We start from the raw sequence: 16,301 nt of genomic DNA on the forward strand, positions 1-16,301 counted from the left end.
AATATTAGGGGGAAACCCTCCTGCTCTGAGCCCTCAGTGGCCTTACTGTGATTCCTTCAGACTTGTTATACCTCACCGGTCTCTACAATATGAGAGCAGTCATCAATCAGTCATCAATATAGTTTTGACATAGTCAGTCGAAATGGGTTTAAACAATAAAAAAGTCATTTACTCATATCAACACCAGTGGAATAGTTTCAGGAGGCGAGAATGGAGCGTCCTTGTAGCCATGTCCTTGCAGGAGTGGTCAAATAAACTGATTTATGATCCAGGAGTGAAGAGGCAAGCAGGTGCTTTAGAACTCATCGCACTTTATTTTATGTTACACCCCCACCGCCACCCCAGCTGATGTAGCAGCTAGAAAGCAGCACAACACAATCTCAGCACAATCCGGCAGCTTTGTATAAAGCACACGTACAATCAAAACTCAGCAGATAATCAGTGTTAAATCTCAGAGCAGTCAATAACACCCAAGGTTTATAGATTATAGATTACAGGTCCTAATTTTCAGTCTGTTTACACAGCCCCATTACTGGGATTCAGAGTACGGTTTGGTTGAGGCAGTAGACCATCTTCAGCTAACAATGGTTCAGATTCAATGCAGAACGTGCATCCAAGACCTCATCAGACAACAGTACGAGAGACTAAACGACACGCTGGTAATAACTCATGTTGTGTATGAAGGTAGTCGTGGCACCCCCGAGGTCACTTAGGCCATCGCTATAAAGGCCTGCAGGTGCTGGTTGTAAGCATCAGCACCTTCTTTGGCTGTCTGAAGCTGCTGTTCACACCACTGAATCAGATTTTTCTGCAACATTTCCACACGCTCCCGATTCAGTTGGACAATCTGCAAAAAAAAGCATAACAATACATTATGTGGCTGTTGAAATATGCAAGAGATGCTTGTTATTGGCAATCCAGTTATGCAGGAATATGGATTCTGGTTGCATATTTAATATTTTACCTCTTGTTTTGCAACTTTACAGATTTGCTCAAACTCCACCTCTGCTGCTTTCTTCACCTCCTCCATCTGAAAAACATCAGTGTGAACATCATTGTTTGCTTCATTGGAGGGTATTTTCTGCTTGTGCTAGTGCTGAGCTAAACAAGCAGAATGTCGCTGCCATCTGCTGTTCACCTTAAGAATGTGCATCTGCTCTAATAATATTTCTTCTATATAAAAGGGTAAAGGCACTCACAGCATTCTTCTTCACAGGTTTGGCCCTCTCCGCATTTTTTTTGGCATTTTCCAACTCCACCAGTTTGCAGGTTCTTCTGAAAAGCATTTCCTTCGAGTAGAATAATTTATTCACACACATGAAAATGACTGAAAGAACTAGTGGATACAAATGGACTCTACGACTAGAAAGCTCACCTTTTCTGCCTCCAGGTAACGCGAGTCCAGATCCAGACCCAGTCCAAGAGTGTTCATGTCGTTCACAGCGATACTTGTCATATTTTTCTGCTCACACAGAAGAAAAGTGACTGGTACAGCACTGATGCATTAAGGATATTTCTACTATAAAAAGGACAAAATAGTTACCTTTATAGAATCAAAGACTTCTGATAATTTCACACATACCCTGCAAGCAGAAAGTCGTTTTAATGGACACCTCAGATTGTTTAAAAGAAAACATCCACATCACATAGCTGCGTTTTAACAATTGTGAACAATTACATACCATGAAAAAGCATTCACAAGCCTTGAACCTTTCAAAATGTATTTTTTCACGTTTAAAAGTTCAATGTACTTTACTGAGATCTTATGTAATAGACCAACACAAAGTAGTGCATAATCCTGAGGTGGAGGAAAAGCATACAGGGTTTTCGTTTGGCATGCATTTTTATTCTGGTCCCCTAAGATAACCATTTCACTGTGATTACAGCTGCAAGTCTTTTGTTGCAGCTTTGCACATTCAAAATATGTGCCCATTCTTTGCACAGCCAGATTGGATAATTATAAGGTCTTGCCACAGATTCTCTATTTTATTTATGTCTTAACTCTTTCTTGGACTTTGCCATTCTCACAATCAAAATGCTTTGATCTAAGCTAAGCGATTGTAGCTCTGGCTGTATGTTTCCAGATGTTGTCCTGCTGGAAGGTAAAGAATCACCCCAGTCTCAAGTCTTTTGCACAGCTTTTCTCCTTGTGTTGTCCTGCACTACTCAATGTCCCTACATGGCTTGTGATAAACTTTAAACATGGCTCCTTGTGGCTTTTCTTTAACAATCACGTTAATGTTGCCACTGCCAATAAAAGCTAGAATTGTCAATGGATTGTCCCACCTGAGCTGTGGATGTTTGGAGCACCTAAACTGGACGGTTATTGTCTTGGTAGGGCTGCGGTTGTGCTAAACTCTTCCCATTTCAAGTGATAAATTTAAGTTGGTGATACTGTTTTATACCCTAACCCTGCTTTAAACAACGTCCATGACCTCTCACCTCTGTTTCTTAGTCTATATGATGCAGTTTGTTCACTACTGATCTCTAACACACATCTGAGGCCTTCACAGAACAGCTGGATTTATACTGACATTTAATCTATTTTCTCTATTTCCTAACTATGGTGATGACTCAAGGCAATGAGTTGCACTGGGTTGCTTTTAAAGGTATCAGTGGAAATGAGGCTGAATCCAAATCTAAGCAACACTTTCAGGTTTTTATTTGTAAAACAAATTGAAAACAGTTTGTATGTCTGTCTTATGAAATCCATATCAAATACATGACATTTGTGGCTATAAGGTAACATATTGTAAATTTGCACCATCGTGAGAGTAGGTGCCCTCATATAGTGAAGCATACACTGATCCAGGCACTGATTGGTTTAGTTTAAAACCACAAACCCAGAATTGGTAATAAGCCAGTAATGTACACAGCATTTCTTGATATTAAATTATCACAAAGCATAGCAGAAAGCACCAGCTGTAGTCATGTGCCTTGTAAAGACCACATTTGATGGAGGATGTGATTGTAAAGCCCCTGATTTTACTATCTTTCATGGGAATGGGACAAGGTATAAGCTTTTAAAGATACGATATGATTTAAAGTTCCAACGTGTTGCCTACTGATAAACAGGCTTGTCCCAGGTTCTGCTCTATAACCATTTGGAAATAGTTGTAATAAAAGCAAAAACTAAAACAAAGGAGCCAGAACTGCTGAGCACAAATCTGAACTCAAGAACAAACAAAAAACACATTCTTCTTTTGATACCACTGCAACTACTGCACTTTATTCACATCATATACAGCTTTTTATTTACTATAAATATGTAAAATATGGAATAGGGAACCAAACATTTGCTTTCTTACCTTGAAAAAGCCTTTTTCTCAGGATCCTCCCCATTTTCAACACAGATGTGCAACGCTGCAGCAAAGTGCCCACAGGCCACAGCTATTTCTGCAAAGAAAGAAAAAGAATGCTGGTCATTTTCATCATTTGCCTATTTTGTAATTGCCATTTTGGCCGATTTAAGCACGACTTTTTGGTGCAAAAGATCGCTTTGAATGCGTCAGTTGCTCAATTGTTGGAGAAGTTTTGCACCTGTTTTTACAACTACTGATAAGCTCATGGTATTGTGTAAGTAAGTGTAGTTATGAGACTCCAATAAATGGCATCTATCTACAGTTAGTCGCTTAAAAGGCATTTTGGTTTTTGGATTCGATTATTCCAATGTGGGAATTGGAACCACAATAGGTGGAAATCAGATGTATTAATTGTGTTCAGAAAGAATTACAATTAAATTAAATTCTACATGAAATTTGAGCATTTTTATGATTATGATCCTAATTCAACAAAATTATGACCAATCTAGGTAAATAAACTGATGTGCAATGGTTGAGTTCATGGGCAATGATGGATATAAATTTTTTGTTTACTGGTACGACATGGAAGCAGGAAGGGAAAAATGGCATGGTTAGAAATTGGGCCACAAAAGAGGGATGTGGCACCATAAACACATTAACAACAATACAGTCTGTTAAACATGAACTTCCTTTAAATATCTGCTGAAGTATCTGAGCATATGCATCGCATACAACATTAACTGAATTGACTGAAGGCGGCACAGTGGCACAGCTGCTAGAACTGTTCCTTGCAGCTTGTTCTCCCAGTGCATGTGAGGGTTCTCCCCGGGTGCCCAGGTGATTGCTCTCTGGACAAAAAAACCATGCATGTTACATTAACTCTAAATTGTTCTTAAGGGTGTCTCTGTGTTGTTGTAATAGACTGGCAACCCATCCAGGGTGTACCCCACCTCTCGCCCATTAACTGGTGGAGATAGGCACCAGCCCCCTTTGACTCTGCAACAATTAAGATGTTATAGAAAATGCATGGACAGAGGCATGAACTGGTGTTGAATATGTTGTCATTTTGTATCCAAACACAAATGAAGGACTGGATAGAAAAGCAGCAAGTCTCTTACTTTGCTCGGTTAGAACCACATCAAGGAATTTCTGCAAAAAAAGATAACATTTTAAAAGGATGTCCTGTTAGTAAGTGAGAGAAGGTGGAGAGGAGGACAAATAAAGAGAGAAATAGATGACGCACCTCTGCTGCAATCCTGGTATGTCCAGTTAGAACGAGGTTATGATCACGTTCAGTATGAAAAAACTCATCAACATCCTGCAGGCAGATTTTTAAAGTTTTTATACTTTCCGACACCTGTTCATACGTTCTGTCGCTAGTCCACGTTGCAAACCTTATGTCCTTCTTTCCGCAGTTCTTCCACAGCTTGACTCAGACGGTTGAAAATGTTTCTCCTAAGTTTCTGTCTGCCTGGAGGCTGGACACGTATGAGAAGATCAGAGTATGTTCCAACAAACATCACAGTAAAACCACTAAAACTCCAAATACACTATTCCACACAAGGCTGCATTCAGCCAGACAAGAAACATATTCTGTCATTTTCTGTGCTAAAATATCCCCAACAGTTACCATATCGCATCATTCATGTACATGCATATATATACCCCTTACCCTCTAATAGCTAGTCTTACCTGCTTTGGTTGAAATAACTTCAGTGAGAAGCTTCTTGTACCCATCTACCAGTCTCTAACATAAGTCTTTGATTTCCTGCATGTTCGGCCTGTCTAATGTTCATATTAAATCTGGGCAATAAACTTTCTGAAGACTTCTGTTCTTTCTTCATCAGTAGGTGTTATAACCACACAGGCAAAGGATTACATAGTAAAAGCCTAACTTTTTCCGAGAATGCCATTTTGGTCACATGAAAATCTCTCCTGTCAAACAACCTTGGTGAAAGTTTAACCATTTAACTTGAGTCTGTCCCATATAAAGCTTCTTTATTACATACTATTAAAATCTGCATTGCTCATTGGCGCTAAATACGACAATTAAATATAAAGTCCACTGAAAATGTACGTGTGGCCACTTACATCAGTGCTTGTGAGGAAGACCTCCACAGTTTTATTTTTCCTGAGTATGCTGTGAGCAGCAACCTGCCTGAGGAAGGTTTCCAAGGCTTTGCAGTACGGCTGCCACTCTCCTAAACCGAGAAAACCTGCAGGGAAAACAACAGCTTTTTACTTCAAACAGGAAACTCTGCAAGTAAAAAAACATACCACTAAGTCGGAAACTCATAGAATTTATTGCATTGCTGTTTTGTGCTCAGTTGATGTTCAGGAACACTCACCAAGCTGTTTCATCACCTTGGCAGATGCATTCACCTGAGGCCTTACTGGAAGAGGAGGAAACTTAAAAACAAAAAAGCAACATTTCACTTGTTTCACTTGGTTATGTTCACAGTTTCTCCAAGCAAAGCTTAGAGTAAGTGCATTTAACACAAATAGCTCATATTATTATACTTTGAAGAAGCGTGAAGGTGTTTATATTAAAATAACAGCAGTAACAAAAAGCTACTTCTTAATTATCTAAAGCACTGGTGCAGCTTGAGGAAACATTCCCCTGCGTTATGCCGTTAAATGTTTTAAATATTTTAAAATAAAAACATATTCAGAAATTCCTTTATGAGCTGACACAATTTTATAGGGTCTTCATGAAATGTTTTCAGCATAGTTTGGGAAAAATACTTAAGGGATATAGCAAAACAGCAGTCCAAACATGCATTAAGGCTCTTTTCACATTTCTTTGTAGTCACAATAATCACTTGCAAAAAATAACTTTGCAAGCTTGTCAATATATCATGAAAAAGCTTAGGTTTTTAGAGGCTAACATTAAGAAATTCTGGTTGCAGACCTGACAGATTGGCAGACAAGGTTGTCCTCATATTGGACGCATTCAGGGTCAAAAAGCAACTTGCAAATTCTAACATTTGCAACTCAGATAAGGCATAAGCAGAAATAAAAAGTATTTACGATAACTCCTTGTAGCCCAGGCACATACTCCTGAGCATACAAATGCTGCTGCAGCCATTCAAAGTCCTCATAGGTCCGGTCCACATGGTACTCTCCTGTCCCAGACAGCTTGAACAAACAGCAGAGACTGCAGTTAACATTACTTATCAAACAGAGTACTTTAGGTGTAATAACAAAGATCCCAATAAACAACCTTTTGCAGCCAATGTAATCAGAAAATATTCATTTTCCCACCTTTTGAGAAACAATTATAAAGGTAAGCGTGTCTCCGTCTTGCAGCACTTCTGTAACTTTGATGGTATGTCCATAGACGCTTAGAACAGAAGTCGCCTCATTCACCTCTTCCTGCTGAAAAATTAAATACTCTGGAACTTGTAGTTAATGCCATCCAAAATAAAATCAACTCTTACATTCAATGTTTTTAATAAAAAAATAAACCGACAATGCTGTCGGTTTGGTTGAATTAAAACATTGTCACATGACACTCAACAGTTTTCAAAAACAACTATTTTTAATGCTCACTTACCATCATTTTCAAACCTGTAAGTTAGTTTTTAAACTTTTCTCTGCTCTTGCGAAATGTTTTAATCTTCTTTTCTTTCAATAAAAAAAAGCATAAAAACTCAGAAGATCCTTTGTCTGCTTGCTTTTTGGTCCTCTGCTGCTGAGAAAGCACAGGATATCCTCTGGGTCAAAGTGCACACTGGACCTGAGAGACATGAGAAAAGTAAAACTGTGGCAAATCTAGAAGTGCTGTCGCAGGGAAACAGATGAGTAAACGACATGTTAGTCTTTAACTCTGGATCGTTGGCACGCCCACACAGGAAAAGTGCCCTAACGGTCCATTTATTTATCTAGTCGTCAGCTTTACAACCTTGCAACCACTGAATTTACAAGATATCTTTTAAGAAGGAAAAAATGTGCTTCCAAGGAACACAAACTGCCTTTCTAAAGTATTCACTCTCCCTGTACTTTTCAACCTTTTATCATGTTACAACCACAACCTTAAATGTATTTTATTTTAACACATATGGTGCACAATTGTGAAGTGGAATGTAAGTTTTTTTTTTTACAAATAGAGTTAAAAAGTTCTGGTGGCATTTGAATTAATACTTTGAAGAATCGGGTTTCCCTGCAGTTAAAGCTGCAAATATTTTGGTAAATGTCTCTACCAGCTTTCAAATCTAGGTACTAAAACATTTGCCTGTCATCTTTGCAAAATACCTCAAGTTTTGCCGCAGATTCTCAATAGGATTTCTGTCTGGACTTTGACTAGGCCATCCATGCGAACACATAAATGGGCTTCCTAACCCTTCCATTGTACAGTACTACAATAATGCAAAACGCTTACGCTGGAAGGTGAATCGCAACACCAGTCTAAAGTGTTTCGCAGCCTCTAACAGGTTTTCTTCCAGGATTGCCCTGTATTTAGCTCAATCCATCATTCCCATCAACTCAGATCAGCTTCCCACTCCCTGCTGAAGAAAAGCATCCCACAACATGATGCTGCCACTACCATGATTAACACTGGTGCAAGGCTGTTTGCCTTGTTAGTTTTCCGCCACATTGGCCAATAAGTTACATTTTGGTCTCATCTGACCACAGCACCTTTTTACATCTTGGCAGTTTCCCTAATGTTGCAAACCTCTAATTGAATGTCGTATGGCTTTTTTCTTGTCACTCTTCCATAAAGGCCTGACTTCTTCAGTCCATGACTTTTAAAATATTTATCCAGTCAACATCCTCTCAACTGAGCAGACGATATCTGCAGCTCTTCCAGAGTTACCATGAGTGTCTTGGCAATTTCTCTGAATGAGGCTAATCCTCTTCTTTCCACTTTTTCCACAATTGTGCCTTATGCTGTGGTGGTCTATCACATAAAATCCTAATAAACTACACTAAAGTGTGAGGTTTTAATGTGAGTAAATGTTAACAAAATTCAAGAGGTTTGAATATTTTAGTCGCTGCATAATGAATACAGAGTACAACTTGTTTGGAAATATTTATTATAAATACAAGAGCACATTAAAACATGACATAACTGGAACTAAAATTAATAGTAATGCTCCTCCTCATTTTCATCATCAAATAAAAAGCTGAAGGTAGACTCTCCAAAACTGTAATGTTTGTATTGAATATCCTCCTCTTCCTCTTCCTGAAGAAAGCTCCAGTGAAAGGGTGATTCATCCGATATGGAATCGTCATAGAAATCCTGGAAGAAGTCCGAGAAACCGAAGTGGAAGCTGTTCTCATCATCATCCTCAAATGACTCCTGGTTTTCTAAGAAGGCTTCATGGCCCACACTGTCATACAGCCGCCTTTTCTTCTTATCTGAGAGCACTGCATAGGCTAGTCGAGAACAGGAGAAAAAATATGTTTTTACCTTTTGTGACTATAAACTCAAACTTTTATTTGTGAGGTTATATAAAGTGCTATACCAAGGCATCATGAAATAAAGGAATTCAAAATCTAAATGTATTTAGGATTTAAAAAGAACTTCCAAAAGAACTATTCATAATAATATAGAAGAAAATACTCCTAGTTTGATAGTTATGATAATGATTAGATAATGATTAGAGATGCACCGATCAAAATTTTGGGTCCATTTTGTGACTTGTTTGGGTTTTTGTAAAGCTTTGACCTGTCGATATATATTTTTGGACGATCTCTGATTTCCAATTAACAGCTGTAATACAATAAGAATAGAAACACAGTTACATAGATATAAACACCTTCTTGCCATGAGTGGTTAACTATTTGTATTAGGAGCGGAGTTGCTGTAAAGCAGAGTTTTACTATAGTTTTAAATAAAAGAAAGAATATTTAGAGTTGACATTTTAAACGTACCTTATATTAGCATTTAGCTTTGTGTGATAAGCTATACTAAAACATCAGTTTTTATGTGTACTGTCTAGAAAATCTAGACCCTTCCTTTAATTCTGAGGTTTCCGAAAGGTTCCCAACATTGCTAAAACCAACATGTTCCATGACAAAGGTTGAAATCTCAAAAGGGCAAAACAGAGTGACTTTACTGTACTTAATTCACCCTTCCTGTTGTTAGCTGAAAGGCTTGCTCTCTCTCTTACTCTGTCAAAGCCTGAATGAAGTGCAGACATGTCTCAACATGTCATAGGAACTGCATTTCATTTCATAATGGCTTCTTGCATCTCTGTGCTTTCTTTGACTTCGTTTTTACACTCCTGATACTGAAAAAGTGAAAATGTAATCATTTTCACACAGCAACAACTTCCACACGGATGAGTGTTATTGGCACCTAGTAGTGCTTTGTATGGTGCTTTCACAAGTGCTAGATGATTTGTAGTTTTGGAGCCGTCTGCTGACGTTTTGTTCCAATCATGCATCATTTCGTACCCACCAGGGGTACCTGATTTGATAATTTTCTATAATTTACTATTAGATGACTTTAAGGAAATGTGGTTACTTGACCTAACAAAAGAATATAAGTTAGCAGCAGTTGGCTTAGAGTTATTTTGGTTTTATCAGGACCATCAAAAATTATATCCAGATACATTTAAGCACATCTATTGTTTTTGAATTACTATAATTCATAAAAAATACTTAACTGCAATAAGAAATAAACTGATATACAATGGTTTCAGTGCATGAGTATAAAACCGTTTTATAGCATGGAGTTTAATTGGAGAAGGATAAAATGGTAACACTGATCGAAAAAAGGTCAGCACCCAATTTCTCATAATTTAATGTTGCTAGTTTACTAATTTCTGCTGTTTGTGTCTTTGCTGGATTCAAATTTCGTCAACAATGTAACTGCGAACTAATTCCTAGATGAATGACAATAGGTTCCTTGTTAAAACTATTCTGAGTTTGCATTGAAACACTGTCCTCTAAACATGACTGGCAGAATGAATAAGCAAGAAATAACCTTATTGCCACAATTTATTGACTGCTATTTAAATAATAAATCATGTGAAGTGGAATTGGTGCCCCAAATCAAGTTCTCACACATATTCTTCCTGCTCTGGAAATATAGAACTTGCTTTAAAGGAGAAGGAGACCATTACATATGATGAAATGAAAATACCAGTGTGTGTTGAAGCATTGTTTACCTTCTGCAATCTCCCTGAAAGTGGTTTCAGCTTGGGCGCTCTTGTTCTTATCGGGGTGGTACCTCACTGCCAGGCTGTGAAAAGACTTTTTTATCTGGCTGTGCGTGGCTGTTGGCTCAACATTCAGAGTGTCATAGTAACTTCTGGCTGTCTCTGAGGCCGAGGCTTGCTGATCTTCAGTCAGACACAGGACCAACAAGACCGCACAGGTTCGCATCCTGCGGAAAGCACCTTGTGCTGCCATGCTGAGCGCCTGGAACAATGTGGAGACACGGTTGCTCTCTGGCCTTTTGACAGCTTCATTTCCATATGTGCACAAAGCTATCTAGATGAGTTATGAGCAGCAGAAGCAGGGGGGATACGGATGTTTTAACTTACCAGAAATGGCGTTAAAAGAGTGTTGCATCCACGTGACGTTGTTTACAGCTTGTTCTGAAATCTATGAATACATCTTTATATCAAACGCTAGTTATTTCCTTGTTAAAAGCTAGCACACTGTATTGTGTGTCGGTTCCCTACACTACCACTAGGGGGCAGAAAACAACAAACTGTAAAAGGTTTTCTTCGTTGGTAGTTAAAGATGCATCAAGAAAGGAGGTAAACAGCACCCTTGGTCGGGCCCTGATGTATTTCTAGATATGACACAAACCTCTTGTTGATAATGTTATTGTCAGACGGACCGCAGAACTCTTGAACACCTTTTCTGACCGCGAAACTACTCGGCTGCTCTCTCCGGTAAGAAAATGTTAGCATTACGCCAGGTGTCGAAGTTTGCTAGCAGTTAGCTTTGCAGCGAGCTCGGTGAGGTCGCCTCACCCTTTTAAACTGGCGTCACCCAGGACCTGATACAATGTACTGACTATTATTTACAGATAAAGACAGCAACTATTAAATCCAGCTGTCATTTGTGCAAACAACGGAATTCATACAGCTTAACTAATAAAAATGGAGGCTGTTAAAATATACAACTTAGCATAAATGCACTTGTTCCTTGTATCATTTGGTGCTGGTGTAATTAAAGCAATTGTGATCATATTTCCCAAATGGCAATAAAACAGCTTAATTCTTTGTCTAACTTTAATTCGACAAAGATTGCAAGCTGAGTGCATCATTGCTTTAAAGATAGAAAACTTATCTGTTACTGTTTTAATGGTGAACATGCACTACATTTCCAAAAGTACTGGCTAATTTGCCTTCACGCAAATATAAATTTAAGTGATCTCCATTTCTTAAACTATAGAAGGGCGTCACAAATGTTCTCAAGTTTCAGTGGAAATTCATTAACATAACTGACCGCAGTATTTCAGCTTTAAAACACTGTTGCTGTAGCAATTTTAAACTAGCGTACATCACCTTTGTATCATTTGAAAGTTATTTTAATGCACCTTTTGAATATTTTGCTGGCAAATCTATTTTAACCACTTTTTTCTGAATCAGAATACCTTTATTGCCAAGTACGTTTTTGGACATACAAGGAATTTGTTTGGGTGTAGTCGGTGCAATACAGTACTCAAATTAAACAGTATAAATATAGCTACAATATAAATATATGTGCACAGTTTTAAGTGAGTGAGAGTAAATGTAGAGCAGTTACATTCTGGACAAATGAAAAATTAAAAACTATCAACACTAAAATGTTTCCAGTAAAATAAAGCAATGATTGTTCAACATTCTTACTGTTTTCACTGACTTCCAACTCTCTGTTGTGGCAGCTTCAATAACAGTTTTTTCAAATTATTTGTATAATTTTGTCTCGCAGATTTGTGAACACGGGATTCCATTTCTACAGTCCATGATCTCCTGACCTGTATATGTGCACATTTGCCAGATCACTTCAGCCAGCCCCTCCCACACACATGAGTCCAATTTTCTCTTGGAGCAGGGCCAAGCGCCATGCCTGACCGGGACAGTTCCTACCTATCATGTGGTGGTGGGAGTAGCGGTACTCTGGGTGAAGAGGGGGGACCTGGGTCTGGTTTGGCGGGGGGCTCGGCGGACGGCAGAGGCGGTTCTGGGGGAGGTGTTGGTGGGATTGTCTCTGGCTCTGGGGGCATGGGTGGAGGAGGGGCGCCTGGAAACAGCAATGGTTTTGGGAACGGTGGAGGAGGGGGACCAGGTTCGGGACTGGCACTAGACGGTGTTTGCAGGGACTTCATACGCAATGTCTGCAAGAGGGGGAAGCGCTGTCGCTTTAAACACCCAGACTTTAATGAAGTACCAGACCTGGGAGTGCAAAAGAATGAGTTCATCTTCTGCCATGACTATCAGAATAAGGACTGCATGCGCTCCAACTGCCGCTTTGTGCATGGGTCCAAAGAGGATGAGGACTATTACAAGAAAACAGGAGAGTTGCCCCCCAGACTACGAGGGAAGGTTGCCGCACGACTCGGTCTGTCCCTGATGGATCTCCCTCTTAGCCGAGGGGAGGTCCCAATCTGCAGAGACTTCCTTAAGGGAGAGTGTCAGAGAGGGAACAAATGTAAATTTCGCCATGTCAAAAAAGACTATGAATACGAACCTTCAAGAGCTGGCGTGGGTGGTGTTGTGGGACAGGTACCAATTGGAATGGTGACCACTGGGGGAGGGATGGGTGGAGGAGGAGGCGCCTGTGGAGGAATGCAAGGACTTGTGGGAGGTGGGGGTAACATGATGGGGACAGGCTGCCCCAGCCTGGGTAGCTGCAGAGATGCAGGTCTCTCAGGGGTTGGAGGGATAGGTGGAGGTGGAATAAGTGGGTGTCTCTCCATTGGTTCTTCGGGACAGCGACGGTATGACAGAAGCTCAGTGTACGACCCACTCCTCGAAAGTGGGCTGTTTGATGCTAATTCTTTGGAGGCTTCTATAGATCACACTGCTCTACAGCTGAAGAGGCGGCGGTTGGAGGGCCTCCGGTTGATCGATGGAGGTTGGGGAGAGTTGGGGGTTCAAGCTGTGCTGCCACCTCGTCCTCTGGAGTACAGATTCCTGGAAGAAGAAAATTCCTTGTTGAGGAAGAGAGTGGAGGAGTTAAAGAAGCAGGTTAGATTTATATCACCTGAATGTTGTATAGCTTCAAAAACACAGTATACAGTCCAGTGTACCTTTTAACAGTGGTTTATATTCCCTATTTACTTTTAAAAATTACGTTTTTTGCTCTTAAATAAATAAATAAAAAAAAGGCTGGTGTGGGTGATTGACCCAGAACCTTTTTAGATGAAAACGTGAGAACCCGTGCAATGGTGATGAGTCCAAATATCCATCAGAAAACATTTTCTTAGTTATCAGGCATACATAAAACCCAATCCAGAGGATACCTTGCATTGTCATCTTGCAGCAGTATCTGGCCAGAACAGAGCATACAGAGTTAAACAGGAATGTTTTTTTCTTTGCTATGTTCACTGTCAATTAGGACTGACAGAGAAAGACCAAACATCTGTAACCTTACAGGACAAATTCATTTTAAAATTTTATGTTTTTATTCTTCTGATCACAGTATTTTCTAAGTCGTGTTTGGTGTGTTCCTCAGGTCTCCAATCTTGTTGCCACCAATGAGGTCCTCCTGGAGCAGAACGCCCAGTTTAGGAGCCAGGCCAAGGTGATGACACTGTCGTCCACCCCTGCTCCCACTGAGCAGAATCTGGCGCCCCCTGTGGGTGCAGTGAGCTCCTACAATCACAGCATTGCTCAGACCCACACCACCCTCAGCAGCGCGGGACTGCAGCCTCGGCCCGTCACTCAACAAGACCTGGTGGCTTCCACCGGTGCCCCTGCTGCTCCGCCTACCAATGCGGCCCCACCCTCAGCACCTCCCCCGCACCTCAACCCTGAGATTACCCCGCTCTCAGCTGCCCTCGCACAGACCATTGCCCAAGGAATGGCGCCACCTGTTTCCATGGCCCAAGTGGCAGTATCTGTGGCACCGGTTGCTGTGTCCATGACACAGCCTCTCCCAGGCATCACCATGAGTCATGCTACCACCCCGATGGTATCGTACCCCATCGCAAGTCAAAGCATGAGGATCACAACCCTGCCTCACTGAATATATGTTGAACCCTTCAGTGAGACTGTAGCATCATGAAGGGGAATTTTTAACACAGATGCTCTTTTTTCTATGTGTTTAGGACTAAAGTGACAAAAAACAGGGAAAAGTGAGACTTTTTTCCCCCGACAGGACAGTATGAAGACTTGTGTTTATGTTGTATGGCAACATTATAAATATCAGTTTCCTGCAGACTGAATTATCTGCAAACTACTCTATGTACCTCAGGGGATGTCTTCACCCTGAGATGTCAACAAAGTGTGAAGTTTCCCAGCAGTGTAAGACTTCTGTTCCTCCATGTCTGCACATAAAGACAGAGGGAAGCAGTCTGTGCGGATGTTTCTGTGGATTACTCTGTAAATTAATTTCGGTTCTTAAAAAAAAAAAAAAAAAAAAACTTTTAACAACCCTTTTTATGATGAGTCCTGTTTTATGTCTCTGTGGTGATCCTATTTTATGCTTATAGGTAGTTTAATTTCTTTAACTGGTAGGTGGAGATACTTAAGTCAACTGGAGGCAGACATGGTTTAATGTGTCAAATGCCTCCAACATCCTGTTGCTTTAGTTTGGGTGGAGTCATGCTGTGTACACTTAAACATAATCTCAGTTTCTTCAGGAGTCTTAGATCTGTCTCCTTTAACAGCTGTAACATGTAGGACTTTCCCTTGAGTTGGTGGTTTTCACAACCATGTGAGAAACTGCGATCCATCAGATTCTGTGAACTCCGGCTGTCTCTCTGCTTTTTTGCATTTAATTTTATTTATACATTTGCTTTAATTATTGCATGAAAATGTTCTTATTTTGGTACGTTGTGATCTGAAGTTTCTTTAAAATGTTAATCTGGATTTCGAGAGCTCTTTCTTGAGACCTTCAGAAGTCAATATAAAATTTAAAGCATGAAATGAATGTGAATTTAAAGTCGCTGAATCTGGTGGGTCTCAGTATCAAAGTCGCAAAAGTAAGGCTATAGTGTGATTTTTTTTTGTTTTGTTTTTTTTTTGCAAATTAATATATTTGAATGTTATTTTTGTTGAAATATTACAACTTTGCTAATGTAATAATGGCTAGGGCTGGCATGAGGTATAAACAGACCTTGCAGCTGCTTAGGGCCCCAAAAGAGCTTGAGTTCAAAGAGACCATATTGACTGTTGTACACACTGAGAAAACTCTTCATATATTAAAAGTTAATTAACAGAGTTGAGATTCAACCACTGTTGGTGGTTGTAAATGAATCGGCAAGTAAAAGCCATATTTTACCATGGTTACTTGTGAATACAACATTAAACTTGGCCTTTTCTTTCTGAATAACTGTTTGTCTTATGCCTGCCAGCCTGATGTGACAGCAAATGAGTAAGTATGAGAAGTCGCTCCCTGTTTATTCACAGTGACCACTTCCTTAAACATATTGGTATACCTCTACACAATCCAGTTTTTGTATCTTATTAGCTTTAGTAAACACCTCCGTAAACCACAGAATGGGTAAATGAACTGAGGAAAGACAAAGTAGTGCATAATTATGTACTGAAAATATGCTCCTTTTTTAATCCTGTTTCTTTTTCCATTTGTGGTGTTTATGTATTTATGAGCAAAGCATCATGAAGACCAATGAGCACAACAGACAGGTCAGAGAGACAACTGTGGAGATGTTTAAAGCAGGACGGGTTATAAAAAGAAAGTACAGCATAACTGCGAAAGACATGACTGTTCTCCTTGATCGCAGTACAAGGAGTGTATTAATCAGAAAAGCAGCCATGGGGCATAATAACTGGATGAGCTACAACAATCCAAAGCTCAGGTAGGTGCCTTTGTTAACAGAACATGGAATAGTCTTGTAGTTAGTTTTCAGTTTGCCATAAAAAAATG

At 39.8% G+C, this 16,301-nt stretch overlaps 3 protein-coding genes across 3 annotated transcripts; 1 reads left to right on the plus strand and 2 right to left on the minus strand.

The window, feature by feature from the left end:
* Positions 1 to 291: 291 nt before the first annotated feature.
* si:dkey-28n18.9 (sorting nexin-5) lies at positions 292 to 10,541 on the minus strand. Its single transcript, XM_047347562.1, has 15 exons — positions 10,421 to 10,541; positions 6,859 to 7,041; positions 6,567 to 6,680; positions 6,333 to 6,440; positions 5,651 to 5,711; positions 5,394 to 5,518; positions 4,697 to 4,780; positions 4,546 to 4,620; positions 4,421 to 4,451; positions 3,309 to 3,396; positions 1,544 to 1,583; positions 1,376 to 1,462; positions 1,200 to 1,289; positions 965 to 1,030; positions 292 to 847 (listed from the first exon to the last, which is right to left on the minus strand). Exons 2-15 carry the CDS (start codon positions 6,862 to 6,864, stop codon positions 710 to 712), a joined length of 1,113 nt encoding a protein of 370 aa, XP_047203518.1. The 5' UTR covers positions 6,865 to 7,041; positions 10,421 to 10,541; the 3' UTR covers positions 292 to 709.
* On the minus strand, positions 8,386 to 10,664 carry LOC124856198 (dnaJ homolog subfamily B member 9-like). The gene is made up of 2 exons (XM_047346467.1): positions 10,421 to 10,664; positions 8,386 to 8,681 (listed from the first exon to the last, which is right to left on the minus strand). The coding sequence occupies exons 1-2, from the start codon at positions 10,662 to 10,664 to the stop codon at positions 8,386 to 8,388; spliced, it is 540 nt and encodes a 179-aa protein (XP_047202423.1).
* Positions 10,665 to 10,815: 151 nt separating this feature from the next.
* Positions 10,816 to 14,852, plus strand: zc3h10 (zinc finger CCCH-type containing 10). Its single transcript, XM_047347560.1, has 3 exons — positions 10,816 to 11,155; positions 12,180 to 13,438; positions 13,926 to 14,852. Exons 2-3 carry the CDS (start codon positions 12,314 to 12,316, stop codon positions 14,436 to 14,438), a joined length of 1,638 nt encoding a protein of 545 aa, XP_047203516.1. The 5' UTR covers positions 10,816 to 11,155; positions 12,180 to 12,313; the 3' UTR covers positions 14,439 to 14,852.
* Positions 14,853 to 16,301: the final 1,449 nt, after the last annotated feature.

This window comes from Girardinichthys multiradiatus, chromosome 20 (assembly GCF_021462225.1).
Source record: "Girardinichthys multiradiatus isolate DD_20200921_A chromosome 20, DD_fGirMul_XY1, whole genome shotgun sequence".
Taxonomy (NCBI): Eukaryota; Metazoa; Chordata; class Actinopteri; order Cyprinodontiformes; family Goodeidae; genus Girardinichthys; species Girardinichthys multiradiatus.